Below are 13,112 nucleotides of genomic sequence, written 5' to 3'. Positions count from 1 at the left end.
CTGCTGTAGACTTCCCAGCTGTTTACAGGTTGGAGGCCCTCCAGGCTGTGGGGAAGCATGCATGTGTGGGTAGAGGCAGCTCTGTTATCAGGAGGTGTTGGGATGCTCCCAGTGCTTTGTGTGTGTCCTGCACCTGGTTGTCTTGGGGCACTGGCTCTTTGTATGATGGTTTTTGCAGGTCTTTGTAAGCCTCCATCTCTTTTCTCTGTCCTGCTTTGGGACCGTTGCCTCATGTTAATAGGAATTATGTTACCCCTTTGCCTGGTCACTAGCATCTGCTCTGTGTGTGTCTGTGGGGTAAGGGAGCCAGTTGCTAGATAATATTGCATTAACTGATAATTCTGAATTAACTGATTGCCATGAGGGGTCAGGATGTAAGAAAAGAATGGATTGGTGCTTTGCCTGTAAGGACAGGAGGGTGTATGCAGGTGGTGAGGACCACTTTTCTAAAGCCCCATGAAGTATTAAGGCCAGGACCAGACTGGCCTGCCTCCTGTAATATTGTTAGCAGCTCAACAACCTCATCCACAGCTGTAGCATGGCCCTTCAGCCCAGAGCTGGCTGTGACGCTTAATGGGCAACCTAAGGCATGGTTTGTGCAGTGCCATTGGTACCAAGCACCAAAAATAATCCATGGGCAGCTTGGACTTTGTGAGAATGGTCACAGTCCTGGGCTTTCACAGAAACAGGTTTCTTCTAGTGCTAATTAAATCTCTCCCAGCCACGCTGGCAGGCAGCAGCCATCTCGCGGGTTAACAGAGAGTGCAAAGGAGGTGAGAAGAGCTGAGCTGCGTGCCCTTGTCACTGTGCTGTGCCTCCTTGTTCTGCAGGTCCCTGCTCCAGCCACCTTTGGGGATCTTGCCCAGAGCGTTAATTTCTTTCAAGGGCCTTTTTGACCTTTGGTGTTTCGTCTGCTATCCAAGAGTAGTTGCAGTGGCTGGTTTCAAGTCTGCAGAATGAAACCTTTTTCACAGCACTGTCTGGGTGGTGTGAACAGCAGATATGTTTTTCAGCTCCCAGATGTCTCTTTCATTTTGTGGGGCTTCAAGGTTGTTGTGATTGCTGTGGTGACAATTTAGTCCTCAGAGTATGCTGGCCTGTGAGATTACTGCTACCCATCAGCTGTATTTGTGGAGGAAGCTGAAGCACCAGCTAAGCTGACAGTGTTACAAGAGATGCTGAGCTTGCACCCTGGGAGAGTGGTTACCTAGCTTGTGTGGTGGTTTCTAGTCTAGCTCTTCTACCCTGAACCAGAACACACAGTTTGTCTTGGTAGCAGATAGCTGAGCAGCGTGCACAGATCCTAGCAGCTGTGAGCTTGTCTAGCGTGACCCGTCAGAGCAGATGAAGATGAGTCACGAGTAGGGTTTAGCAACCAAGACTCTGCCCTGTAGGACAGAGTGAGAGACCAGCTCCTCCTCTGAAAGAATCTCACAGCTGTTTTCTTCCCTGTGCAGGAACCCTTGACGGATGCAGAAAGGATGAAGTAAGTGTCCTGCTCCCCCTTTATGCCTGTCATACTGCAACTGTGTGGGTGCTGATTTCTCACGTCCCGCCTGTGCCACCTGCACAGCGAGGCTGACTGGCCCTGCAGGTCCCTCTCAGATCTTCAGTCTTCTCGGGGCCTTGTGGGCAGAGCTCTAGTCTGTGCCTTGCCAACCTCTGCCTTGCATGTCTCTCCACCTGAAGGAAGGGGGAACATAGATCTCCAGTGCAGGTGCAAGGCAGAGGAGTTGGTGGGTGTGAAGAAAGTAGGAGATGAAGCTTTTAATACAGGTGGAGAGAGGAGTGCCTTTTTAACCCTTCTCGTTGTTGCCACTGTTTTGGTATAAGCCACTAGAAGCAGTATATAGAGGCCTGCTGCTGCCTGAGGGTGAGAACTGAGCCCTCTCCTGGTGGTGATGGTGTGGGGCACAGACAGCTGCTAGCCCTGAGCTCCCAGCCATAGCGAGGAGGAAGCTTGCACCGCCAGAGAGAAACTCTTCTTCTATGTTTCTCTGAGCAACTGAGCACAAAGGAATGAAAAACAGGAAATCTTTCTGACCACCAGGCATGTCCTGGCTGCAGAGGAATGGAGCAGTTTGTGTTGGAATGGGGTTGACTGCCAGTTGTGATCACATCTGTAAATGCACCCCACCACCTCTGCTTCTGTCCTTAAGGCTGTATGTCATCTTCTTTCCACCCTCTTTTAAATGTGAGGGCTTTTGAACAGTTTCAGGGGAGAAGATGGTGCTGTTATTTTTGCCTTCAGCTCTTCTAACCTGGACTGGTATAAATTATTGAATGGCTTTCATTCACCAGTGAGAGACGTGAGCTGTGCAGCTCATCTTGCTAGTGGGCTGTATCCAAGCACTGTAACCTGAGAGGGAGCTGAGAGCCATGGCTGGCCAGCTGGCATGTGCTTCTTTGCCCCTGCTCCAAGAGAGTTTGAGTCTCCTTCTTCTGAGAGAGATGCAATTCTTGGTTCATGTGCTAGTTCAATTCCTGAATTCCTGGGGCCCTTGTGTGTGGTGTTGGGCCCCAGATCAGGGAAGTGGGATAGGGGTGCTGGTGTGGGAGCACCCTTTGTGCACTCAGTGGTACCTTGTTCCTCTGTGCCCCAGGCTACTGCAGCATGAGAATGAGGAGCTGCGACGACGGCTGACGTACGTGACCAACAAAATGGAGGCGATGGAGAGGGAGCTGGAGTCAGGTCAGGACTACCTGGAGATGGAGCTGGGCCAGAACCGTGAGGAGCTGGAGAAATTCAAGGACAAATTCCGTAGGTATGTAAAAGAAACGGAGAGAGGGGTAGAGTTAGTGATCCTTCCCACAAGGACTCCCTCAGCTGGGGTGAGCAGGCTGTGCCCCACTGTGTAACTCAAAGGCATGCTGCAACCTCAGAAGGATGCACCCCCAGGCTCTAGGGGACTTAAAGGATCTGAAGCCATTATTTCCTCCAAGGTGCAGTGTGGGAATGTTGCCAGTATGAGGGCCTGACAACAACAAGGAATACTTCATTTATTGGATGTAAGGCAGCATCCAGATTGGATGGTTACCTTGTGTGTCCCAAAGGAGCCACTGATGGCTGCAAGAAAATATATCACCACTTTACCTGAAAAGTACCTCAGTTAAAAATTGATTCTAGTCACTGGTCACATGCTTATACATGACATAGCACAGAGGAGTCCTCCAGAGTCATTCATACCTTCCTATGCGAGATCCTTTCACCCAGTAAACCTCATCTTGGCTCCAGTAACTTGGGATCAGAAGGCCATTATGTGGCAGAGGTGAGGCATAGTTAATATGCTTGGTTGTCTTAGTACCAATATTTCTGGAGTTGTGGAGTTGGTAGTTTGCTTGGTAGCTATGAAGGGGACTTGAGTAGGTGCCTGAAATCTGTTCCCAGATATATAACCTTGTTTCTACAGGTTGCAGAACAGCTATACTGCTTCCCAGAGAACAAACCAAGACCTGGAGGAGAAGCTGCATGCCCTGGTAAGTGCCCTGTCACTACAGAGAGGAGGTGGAAGAGACTTGTGTGTTAGGAACAGATTGGGGAGGGGGCCCTGGCTTTACCCAGCAGATGTGGTGGTGGGAGAGGGGTGAGATTCTGGCCATGACCATCTATTCCCTGTTCCGGCTGGTGTCACAAACTGTTCTCTTGATTTACTGAGCCCCTACACGGTCATGCTCGTGAGCTTTGGTTCCCCACAACATAACCGCACAGTATTCCGCCATGTCGCTTCAGTCCCTCTCAAAGTGCCAGGGGTGTGTCAGCCAGCCTTGGGGGGGTCATCCTGGGAGGACGGGGCACTCAGAGCAGAGCCAGTGTGCGTATATGTCTGTTGTGTGCATTCATAACACTCATGGCTGTTTCTTTTCTCTCCCTCCCTCTCTCTCTCTCCTCCCCACGCTGCCGCTGGCACACGCTGGGCGCACTCACCTCTCAGGCCTCTCTCAGCCAAAGCTGGATTTTTGCAGTTGCGTCTTTTCGTTCGTGTGTTTTTTCTTTCTCCTCTTTTACGTGTCTCAGCCTGTTGGTTTCGTTGTCAGTCCCATATCCACCATCCCAGATGGAGGGGCCCCAGCCCTCGTCCAGCCAAGGGCTCACCTGGTATCCAGCAGCTGCCCACAGTTGCAGCAGGTCCTAGCTTGCAGTGCTCCATCTTAAGAGCGCTTGACTCTGAGCCATCTGGAGCGTGGTGTGCTGAGCAGTGGTGCCCATAAGCTGTGGCACTGCACAAGATGCGGATGGCCATGAGCCTCGTTTGCTCCCTTTCCTTCCCCTTCTGGTCTGTGAGCAGGCAAGTTGAACAGCTGAGGTGCCGATTGCCTCCATGTGGCCCAGGATGAGATGTCTTTGGCTCTAGCACGTGCATTTCCTGCATTAGTATTCGTTGTGCTGGTGCCTGAAGAGGCTGCACGTGTGGGAAGCATCGTCCTCCCCGGCCCGCCTGTGTGTCAGCACGCCGTGCTGTACCCCCAGTGCACAGCTGGGCCCTGGTGGTCACAGCCTCAGAACTCTTGGGCAGTGTTGGAAGATCTTGAGAAGGGGACGGCTTGGTTCTTCTGAGCTGTTGCCCTTCTCTGCTGTTACATCTGGGTCTCTATTGGCCCTTTACCTGAACTGTTAGGAGAGTCTAAGGGGGCAAGACTGACTGCTTTAGGAAGGGTGTTAACTGAGCTCCAGATGAAGTGACACAGGTCCTTTTTCTTACTAGAGCAAGGCTTAAACTCTTTCAAGATGGTGCCCTCTCCCTGCCACTTATGCCTTTTGTCCATTCAGCATTGACTGCTGGATCTTCATGAGCAGTATTCTTGTTAGGGCTGGGTATCACAAGCTCAGAGGTCTTTCCTCCCAGCAGCAGGATGGGATTGATTGCTCATAACCACTAACTTTCCACCTGGCACCACGTGAACCAGGGCAATGAGGAAATGTGGTTGTGCTGCAATAAGAGATATTGCATTAAGGAGCTTCAGACTCAACCTGTAGTCTCTGTAGTTGGCTCTGTTTGCCCTTTGGAGTCCCTCCCTTGGTGAAGAGCCAGGCTGTCCCCCTTGTCTGTCTGTCTGGAAATTTTTGTATCCTAGCTGCACGTGTCATTGTGCTATGCTTGGGCTGAGGTGGGTGGTGAAGCCAAGTTCTTTTGTGCTGGGGAGGTTTACACCTGGTGTTCTTGCATCCCAGATTAAAAAGGCAGAGATGGACCGCAAGACGCTGGACTGGGAGATTGTAGAGCTCACTAATAAATTGCTTGATGCCAAAACCACCATCAATAAGCTGGAGGAACTCAATGTAAGTGTCAGTCTGCAAATGGCTGTGGAAGCGTGTGAGGTGTAGGCTGTTCCTTCTGCTCAGGGTCGCTAGTGCAAAGGAGCATGTGAATGATTTTGGTGCATATGAAAGCATGGGAGCTGTACACAACAGTAGGGACAGACAAATGGATCTGAGGGGTTGAGCAAGGAAGAACTGATCTTCAAGCCCAATGTGTTTGCTCTTTTGATCTTAGGGTTTGACCTGAGCCCAGGCTGCACTCACAGGAGGGGTCGTTTACTCTAGGGCTGAGAGGGAACCCAAGCCTCTTCTACACCATTAATACAGAAGTTCCTGGATCCTAGTGCTTGTTTCTATTAACTGATGTCAACTCCCTGCAGTCTGTCTGTCTGCAAGATCCCTGACATCAGGCGGTGTCTTCAGGCATGGCTGAGACCTCTGGGGTGGGATAGCAAATCTAGTGGGATTTTTTGAGGTTATTAAAATCTCCAGAGGGTGAGCGGGTTGATACACTGACAGAGTGTATGACTGGAGCAAGGACTGGAATTCAGAGGGACACCTTGGCCGAGCTGTAAGAAAATGCACGGGTGTGGAGAGGAGAGAATGGCAGATGCCCTCACGAGTGATTCATCAGATGCCACCTTCCTACTTCTGTTTAAACAGCGTCTGGTCAGGTGGTGCCTTTTTGGGCAAGGGATTGAGCCAGTCTGACACTGTTGCACACTTGTGCCCTTTCTTGCAGGAACGCTATCGACAGGACTGTAACCTTGCAGTACAGCTGCTCAAGTGTAACAAGTCCCACTTCAGGAACCACAAGTTTGCTGATGTGAGTAGCAGTCCTACTGAGGTGGGGAAAAAGGGCTCATGGTCTCCACCTGCATCTTGCTTGCTTCAGTTTTCTCTGCAAGGCTGTTGGTTGGCCTCTCATCCTTCAGCCTCAGATAGAGGTGGGGGGTGGCTCCTGTTCCCATTCCCACTGAGAGGCAGCACAGAGCCTCTGTCAGCTCTTCTTTCACGTCAGCTCCATTTCAGAGCTCAGCCAGGAGCTGTTATAAAAAGCACAATAACCTTGAATTTGATAGCCTGCTGGGTGCCTGATGGGAGCTGGCAGAAGGACAGACCTCTCTCTTACCCTGCTCTGTCCTCTTCCCTTCCTCACCTGGCCACATGGAAGGGACATGCTGCCTGATAAAGAGTCAATCAGCAGTAGTCTGACCCTGCTTCACTTCTTACTCTGAGTTGGGAGGCTGCAGTCAGCGTGTTTTATAGGCCTCCTGAGCAGGAGAAGTTGGTACCAACTCATACACCCCTTTGTGGGGTCTGTACAGATCATCCTCCCAAAGGATGTGTAAAGATGGAATTTAGACCTTTCGCATTAGTAGCATCACTTTTTTGGTTGGAAGTATCATTCAGGCCCTTACCTCAGCTCTCTTTGCCATACCCCCAGGCTCCATCCCTTCTTACGTTCCTCTTGGCAAAACCATATGCTTGTCTTTTTTAACTTAGCAGGTGACCAACGTGTCACCCTCCCCCATTGTGTCTCAAATTAGCACTCTTGAGGTCAGTGTATCAGTTACTGCTGGGGTAACCTTGACCTCTCTCCCAGCTGTCTCCCCTCCCTGGAGCTTTGAATTCTGCACCCCAGAGCATCGAGTCCCACGTGGCTGCCACTGGAGGGGGGTGGGTGCTGAGCAGCTGTGCAGACAGCCTGCCTCACAGCCAGCTGTTGTCATGCAGCGTGCCCTGTGTCCCCACCTCTGAACACAGTTTTCTTCTGGTTGTGGTGGGACAGACCTTGCATGTGGAGCTCTGCTCTCCAGTTCATGCTGTGCAGAGGTGTGGTGACCAAGGTGGTGGTGGCTTAGCAGGGTGATGGGGAGAGCAGCAGTGCCCGTTTGCAGGATGAGGAGCAGTGCTCACTGCCTGTTGAGACCTCAGTCCTGCAACTTTGGCCATAAACTCCAAGTTTTCTTGTCTGAAATGGAGGGTGTGAGGAAGTGGGGTGAGGTGGTGGAGTTGGTAGGAACAAGGGAAGGCATTGATTTTTGTCTGCAGGCAGGCTGCCAAGGCAGCATGGCTGCAATTACCACAATTCAGGGAGCGCTACAGATCCAGCACTGGGGGTTGTTGAGTCACTTCAGTGCAACCACCAGCTGATTTTCCACAGATCAATAGACCCCTCCCTCGCATGTGCTGGCTGGGCCTTGTCTCTGCGCTCGCAGGCGTGGGGGGCTGAGCCCCTGCGCTGTCTTTCCTTGTTCTCTTGGAAACGCAGGGCCTAGAAACATGACTGGTGTGACAGCTGGAGAGCCATATTATAGTCCCTCCCAGGGCAGGTTTGCTTTGGGAAGAGACACATTTCTCAAGGCAAGGTAAGTGAATGTTAGGGTCAAGATAAGGAGTACAAAGCATACATCAAGGTTGGCTGGAAAAGACAGATTATTTGGAACTAAATGGCTTACGTGGCAGCCCCCTTCTAATGCCCTTTTCCATCTCCCTAGCTTCCCTATGAGCTGCAGGATATGGTCAATAAGCATTTGCACAGCACTCAGGAGTCTGCAGGCCCTGGTCAAGAGGCAACCCACACCTTGGCTCCGTCTGATGTTGTGCCCACCTCGGTCATTGCCAGAGTCTTGGAGAAACCAGAATCTCTGGTTCTGAATTCAGCCAAGTCTAGCAGTGGCAGCTGTCCCATGGCTGAAGATGTCTTTGTGCATGTGGACATGAGTGGAGTCCCTCCTGATGCCTGCAACAGTGCAGGGCAGATGAAGGAGGGGGATGTGGGGAAACAGCAGAACGGTGGCTGCAAGCCACAGAGCAGCGTGGAAGGCGTGCCAGAGGAGGTGCCAGCCTTTGAGAAGCTAAGCCCATACCCTACACCCTCACCTCCCCATCCTATCTACCCTGGGCGCAAAGTGATCGAGTTCTCTGAGGACAAGGTAAGGATCCCCAAGAACAGCCCCCTGCCCAACTGTACGTACGCCACGCGCCAGGCCATCTCCCTCAGCCTGGTGCAGAGCGAGGACGAGAGCTGCGACAGGCACCGGACGCTCCCCAACAGCCCAGCTTCGGAAGGGCGCCGTTCAGCCTCCAGCTGCTCCTGTCAGCAGTCTCCCAAAGCAGCCAGGGCTCACGGCTCTTCCCAGAGCAGCCCTTTCAGCAGCCCCCCCCAAATCCCGAGCGCCTTCGCCAGCTCCGCCAGCTCCGAGGAGGACCTGCTGGCCAACTGGCAGCGTATGTTTGTGGACAAGGCACCCCCCACCTCGGAGCGGGTGCTGATGAACCGCACGGCCTTCAGCCGGGACACTGCCCCCGAGCTCCAGAAGAGGTTCAGCCGCTCCATGCAGGAGCTGGGCAGGGCAGCCTCGGCCTACTCGGATGGTGAGGAGTCTGCACAGAGCTGCAGCTGGACCGTGAGCCGGGACTCGAGCGTGGACACAGACAGCACTGAGTCCAGAGCTCGCAGGAGCCATTTCTCCTCGGACTATGGTACCGATTTCTCCCAGGATGAAGCCCAGAAGCTGTTGCAGGAAAGCGGTGGAGGCACTGCTGAGCCTGGAAGCCCCTCACCGGAGAAGCACAAGGACTATGTGGACCTTGGCTTGCCTGAGAGCCCCGCTGAGGAGAGGGAAGTGTTGCTCCAGGGAAGCAAGGAGAGCAACCAAGGAAGTGCCCAAGAGGAAAGTGGAGAAGGCAAGGTCAAGCCTCCCTTCAGTCGGCCACACCGTAGCCCCAAGAGGATGGGTGTCCACCACTTACATCGCAAGGACAGTCTGACGCAAGCCCAGGAGCAGGGCAACCTGCTCAGCTGAGGCTGGGCAAGGAGCAGCCATGTACTGCAGAGCTGTGGGATTCCTACATCTGCCCACCTTCTGAGGGAGAAAAAAAACCTCCTTGGTACCCTCCTGCCAGGGGGGCTCTGCTCTGGAATTTTATATTATTCTCTTTTGCTACCTGGAGGAGCTGAGGTCCCCTTTCCCTGGCACCTCAGACCCACAGTACTAGCACACGTGGTGTGCGGAAGCATACCCGCTGCCCTGGCACACTCGCAGCTCTCTTCACAGCCTCACACTGGTGCCTGAACCAGACCTCGTTCTTGGTACCCCTTGTCTGGGTGCCTGTGCCTCTTCATGCTCACATCTTCCTTCCCCCTTCCCACTTGAGTACCTGAGGCCCTGGGTGCTCTCATGCCAGTTGCCCGCAGCTGCTCTGCTCTCTTTTAACGTGTGCCAACAGGGCAGAGTGCCTGTGTGGTGGTGTCTGGTTGCCTGGGAGCCCGCGGGGGCCGCGAGTGGGGCAGGAGGACTCTCCCAGCGGATGGCTGTGTGCCCCTGGGGATGTGCTGGGATTGCCGGTGTCTCATTTTCCTGCTGGGTTTTGTTTTCCCCACCTGCCCTCTGGGTGGTTCTCCAGAATCTGCCCCTGCAGGTCCCATTGCTTGGCTCCTGCACTGGGCTCAGCACCCGGCCCCCACAGAGGCCCCGATGCCGCTGCTGTGGCGCGGGGCATGGGTGCTGCCTGCCGGGGTGGTTTGGGGAGGCACCGCCTGCTGGGCGCTGGGGTTTGTGTTTGTGCATCTCCTCCCTCACACCTCTTCCCCCGCACTCTGTGCTGTTGTTTTGTTTGAACGGTGCTGATGCTTTGCTCCTGGGTGGGCTTCTTTCTTCTTTCCAAGCCTTTGGTTTTGGGGTGTATTGTTTTTTTCTTTCTCCCCGCCCTGCATAAACAGACACAGCCGTTGGCACCCAGTCCGATGCCAGCGCTGAGGGTGTGTTGAGGCTCAGCGCTCAGAGCTGTGCTTCCCTCTGATCCTGGCCTCCAGCCTGCAGAAACCCCTCCAGGCTCAAGAACAAGGTCTTGCCCCAGGTGAGCGAGGTGTGAAGGATGCCACTGGGCTCTTCTGGGCTCGGTGCAGAGCCGGCAGGGGTGTGAGGGCAGCGTGCTGAGGAGCCGCTCCCTGCAGACACACTACCTCACAGCTCCCCAGCAGCCCTTCGCCAGGGGCTCCTCGCACGCCTCCTCTCCGGAGGGCTCCAGGCTGGCTCTGGCGCCTCTCTGGGGCTCCTCTTCTGGCTAGGGCCTCTCTGTGTGTTTCTCCTAGTGTAGCTTGGTACTGTGTGACTTCTCAGTCTTGTGTGTTCAGTGTCTTGTTGGGGGGGAGGGAAGGGCAGAGGTCTGTAGATTTTTTTTTTTTTTGAGGGCTTACAAAGCCCAGGTATCCCATTTTAATTTTGTCCTATACCCTAATCTGTCTGGTGTTTCTTGGCTCCTCCTGGGGCTGTGAGGAAGAGAACAGCCTGGTTCTGTGGGCCGTGCCCCCTCAAAACCTGCTGGCTGTCCTCAGCCTGCTGGCTGGATTTTGAGTTAGTTTTTTGTTGTCCTCCCAGCCTACTCAGTGAGGGCTCTTCACTGGGCTGTAGGTGAGCAGCCCTCTGTCCAGGAGGGAGCTTCTGCTCATATGCCTAGATGTGCAGCCAAGAGCTGCCTGGTGGCTCTGCTATGCTCCCCTCCCCAAATGTGTCTCTGCAAAGGGCCTGCAGCTTGCAGCTGGGGCCGGACAGGGCTTCAGCTCCAGCCTGGAGGCTCTAGGGCCTGTGAAAGGGAGCTGCAGGCCTCTCTGGCAACTGTGTAGGTTGCTTTATGTACCCTGGTTAGGGCTGCTGCCTACATCCTTGCCTTGTTTCCCATCTCGAACAGTTGTGGAGCTAGATACCACCCTCTGGCAGGGAGGTGGGACTCAGTATTTCACTATGGTATTTTGCATGATACCTGTGCAAACAGGCTGGTGCTGAGAGCAGGAGCCTCCTCTGAGCCTGCAAGGTGTTCATCTCCTTTGTCCTGAACATGCTGGTGGGGTCCTTGCATTTGTTCTCATCAGCTGCTCCACTGCTGCATTTCTTCTGTTCTGGAGCGCTGCTGAGGGCTTACACCTGCAACAACTGCCAGCTACTGCCTCACAGACATCACCTGGGGTTGGATGCTCACTGAGTGAGCTTTTCTGGCTCTGAGGCTGCTGTTGGCCTGCCTGTGGGACAGCACAACCACTTGGGCAGTGGGGGAAGCATTGCCCCTCAGGGCTTGGCCCCCATCTCTTCTGTATCCTGGCATGATGGTCAGGTGATAAAATCCACTCTTAGTGAAGCAGATGGTGCGGAGCAGAGCCATCCTCCCTCTGCTTTTGGTCAAGGTAGACTTAAAAGCACAACAGTGGAGAACTGGGAGGGGTGGCAAAGGGGTGCCCAGGGCCTCACCAGACATTTCTGCTTCACAGTGTTTGGTTGCTGGCACAGGTTGAGAGGAAGCAGTGGTCTTGAGAGTAGCAGAGCCCTTTCCCAGCAGGCATGGTGCCTGCCCTCTGCACTGCTGCTCACCTTCAGCAGTATTGGTTCTGGGGCCTTGAGCTGACCCCATGTTCAGTATCCCAACTCCAGACTGTTAATCTGTAACTAATGTGTTTTGTTTTTTTTTTTCTGAAATTTTCAAACTGATGTATATTTTAAGACCAGAAATAAACTATTTTAAAAGTAGGTGGTAATGTCTACAGTATTCTCTGTTGGTTAGGACCTCAATCAGACTGATCCTAAGCATGTGAGAGACCAGAGCCTGTCGTGGTACAATGTCCCGAATGTGCTGAACTGCATGTGCCACCCATCAGCTCTCCCAGGGAGAGCAATCCTGTGACCTGTAAAGCTTTCCAGGAGGCTGTGAATTCACTGGTCATCCCAAATGCCCACTTTAGCAGTGGGCTGTTTCAAGGTGCTTGTGCAAATCAAGTTGTCTGTGTTGGAGAAGAGGTGCCGTTCCAGGCAAGGAGTGACGTGCAAGATGAGCAGTGTTTCATGTCTGTAATTGTACGTAGACTGTCAGCTCAAAGACCAAACTGAGACTGCAGACCAGAGTCTATTGTTCACAGCAGCACTTATGTCACTTTTGACTAGGAAGCTGACAGCAGCTTAAAAAAAAAGGCAGATTACTTAACCAGGCAACTTTGAGAAATGTTAAAACAACACCGCATTACTTAAAGGCTCTAAAGGCCAGGCTTGTCAAAACCTCTGCAGTGAGGCTTGTTGTGCTGTAAGCAGCCTCCGTGTTTCTCAAAAATGCTGCCTACCCCATTTTAAGTATTTTGCAGTCTGTCCCTCCGTCTGATCTGTGTCTTGGCAAAGAACCCCATGTGCTGATCAGTGTGGGCAGCTAATTCTTTTTTGTTGGTTTTCTTGAAGCCCCAGCTCTCAGTCATATGAGAATATCAGTTCTCCATCTCAGAAGCTGAGTTACGTGGGAACATGTAACATGCCACCTCCCTGGAGCTCAGAGGGGTTTTGCAATATTTTAGCGTCAGTATTTTGTGGTTTGGTTTTGTGTGGGGAGGGAGGATTGGGGTTGACTGGATATACCCCAGATAGGAAGCCCTCCATGAGAGAGCTCCTGCAGGATGCTGATAAGGATATTTATAAGTGTCTCCTTTTCAAGTCCAAGGGTGCGGCAGAGTGCTGAGGGCCGTGATGAAATTTCCTCCATCTCCCAAATTACGCTGCCTCTGCCCTGCTGTACGCAAAGCATAAGAGGGGAAGAGTTTCTTGTTTCTCTGTCCCCATAATTAATGATTTTATTCTGTGATCGCAGCTCCTGCCACAATTTAATCTTCTAGCCTAACACAAGCCTTGAAACATGATCTTCCTTGCCTAGCTTCAGCAAGGGCCGCTTGGCCGAGCAGTGAAACCTGCGGTGCCGCAGCAGGCTAAAGCCTGAAGGCGGAGGGTGCAGGGCTTCAGCTGGGCTCTGCCCGGGGCAGAGGGAGGCGCGGGGGCCGTTCCCCTCAGGGCTGGGGCGGGCTGCGGGGAGCCCGCCTCGG

General features: G+C 53.1%; 1 protein-coding gene across 1 annotated transcript; it reads left to right on the top strand.

Moving 5' to 3' along the window:
* Nucleotides 1-1,457: 1,457 nt before the first annotated feature.
* Nucleotides 1,458-9,069, top strand: TJAP1 (tight junction associated protein 1 (peripheral); the record flags this gene model as incomplete). The annotated part of the gene is made up of 6 exons (XM_008936808.1): nucleotides 1,458-1,486; nucleotides 2,604-2,765; nucleotides 3,411-3,477; nucleotides 5,171-5,278; nucleotides 6,000-6,083; nucleotides 7,759-9,069. Coding segments are annotated over 6 exons (1,761 nt in total), but the record flags the coding sequence as incomplete, so codon positions are not given.
* Nucleotides 9,070-13,112: the final 4,043 nt, after the last annotated feature.

This window comes from Merops nubicus, unplaced genomic scaffold (genome assembly GCF_000691845.1).
Source record: "Merops nubicus isolate BGI_N331 unplaced genomic scaffold, ASM69184v1 scaffold47453, whole genome shotgun sequence".
NCBI lineage: Eukaryota > Metazoa > Chordata > Aves > Coraciiformes > Meropidae > Merops > Merops nubicus.
Note: the sequence above shows the minus strand (reverse complement) of the source record. Positions and strands in the feature narration are given on the sequence as shown.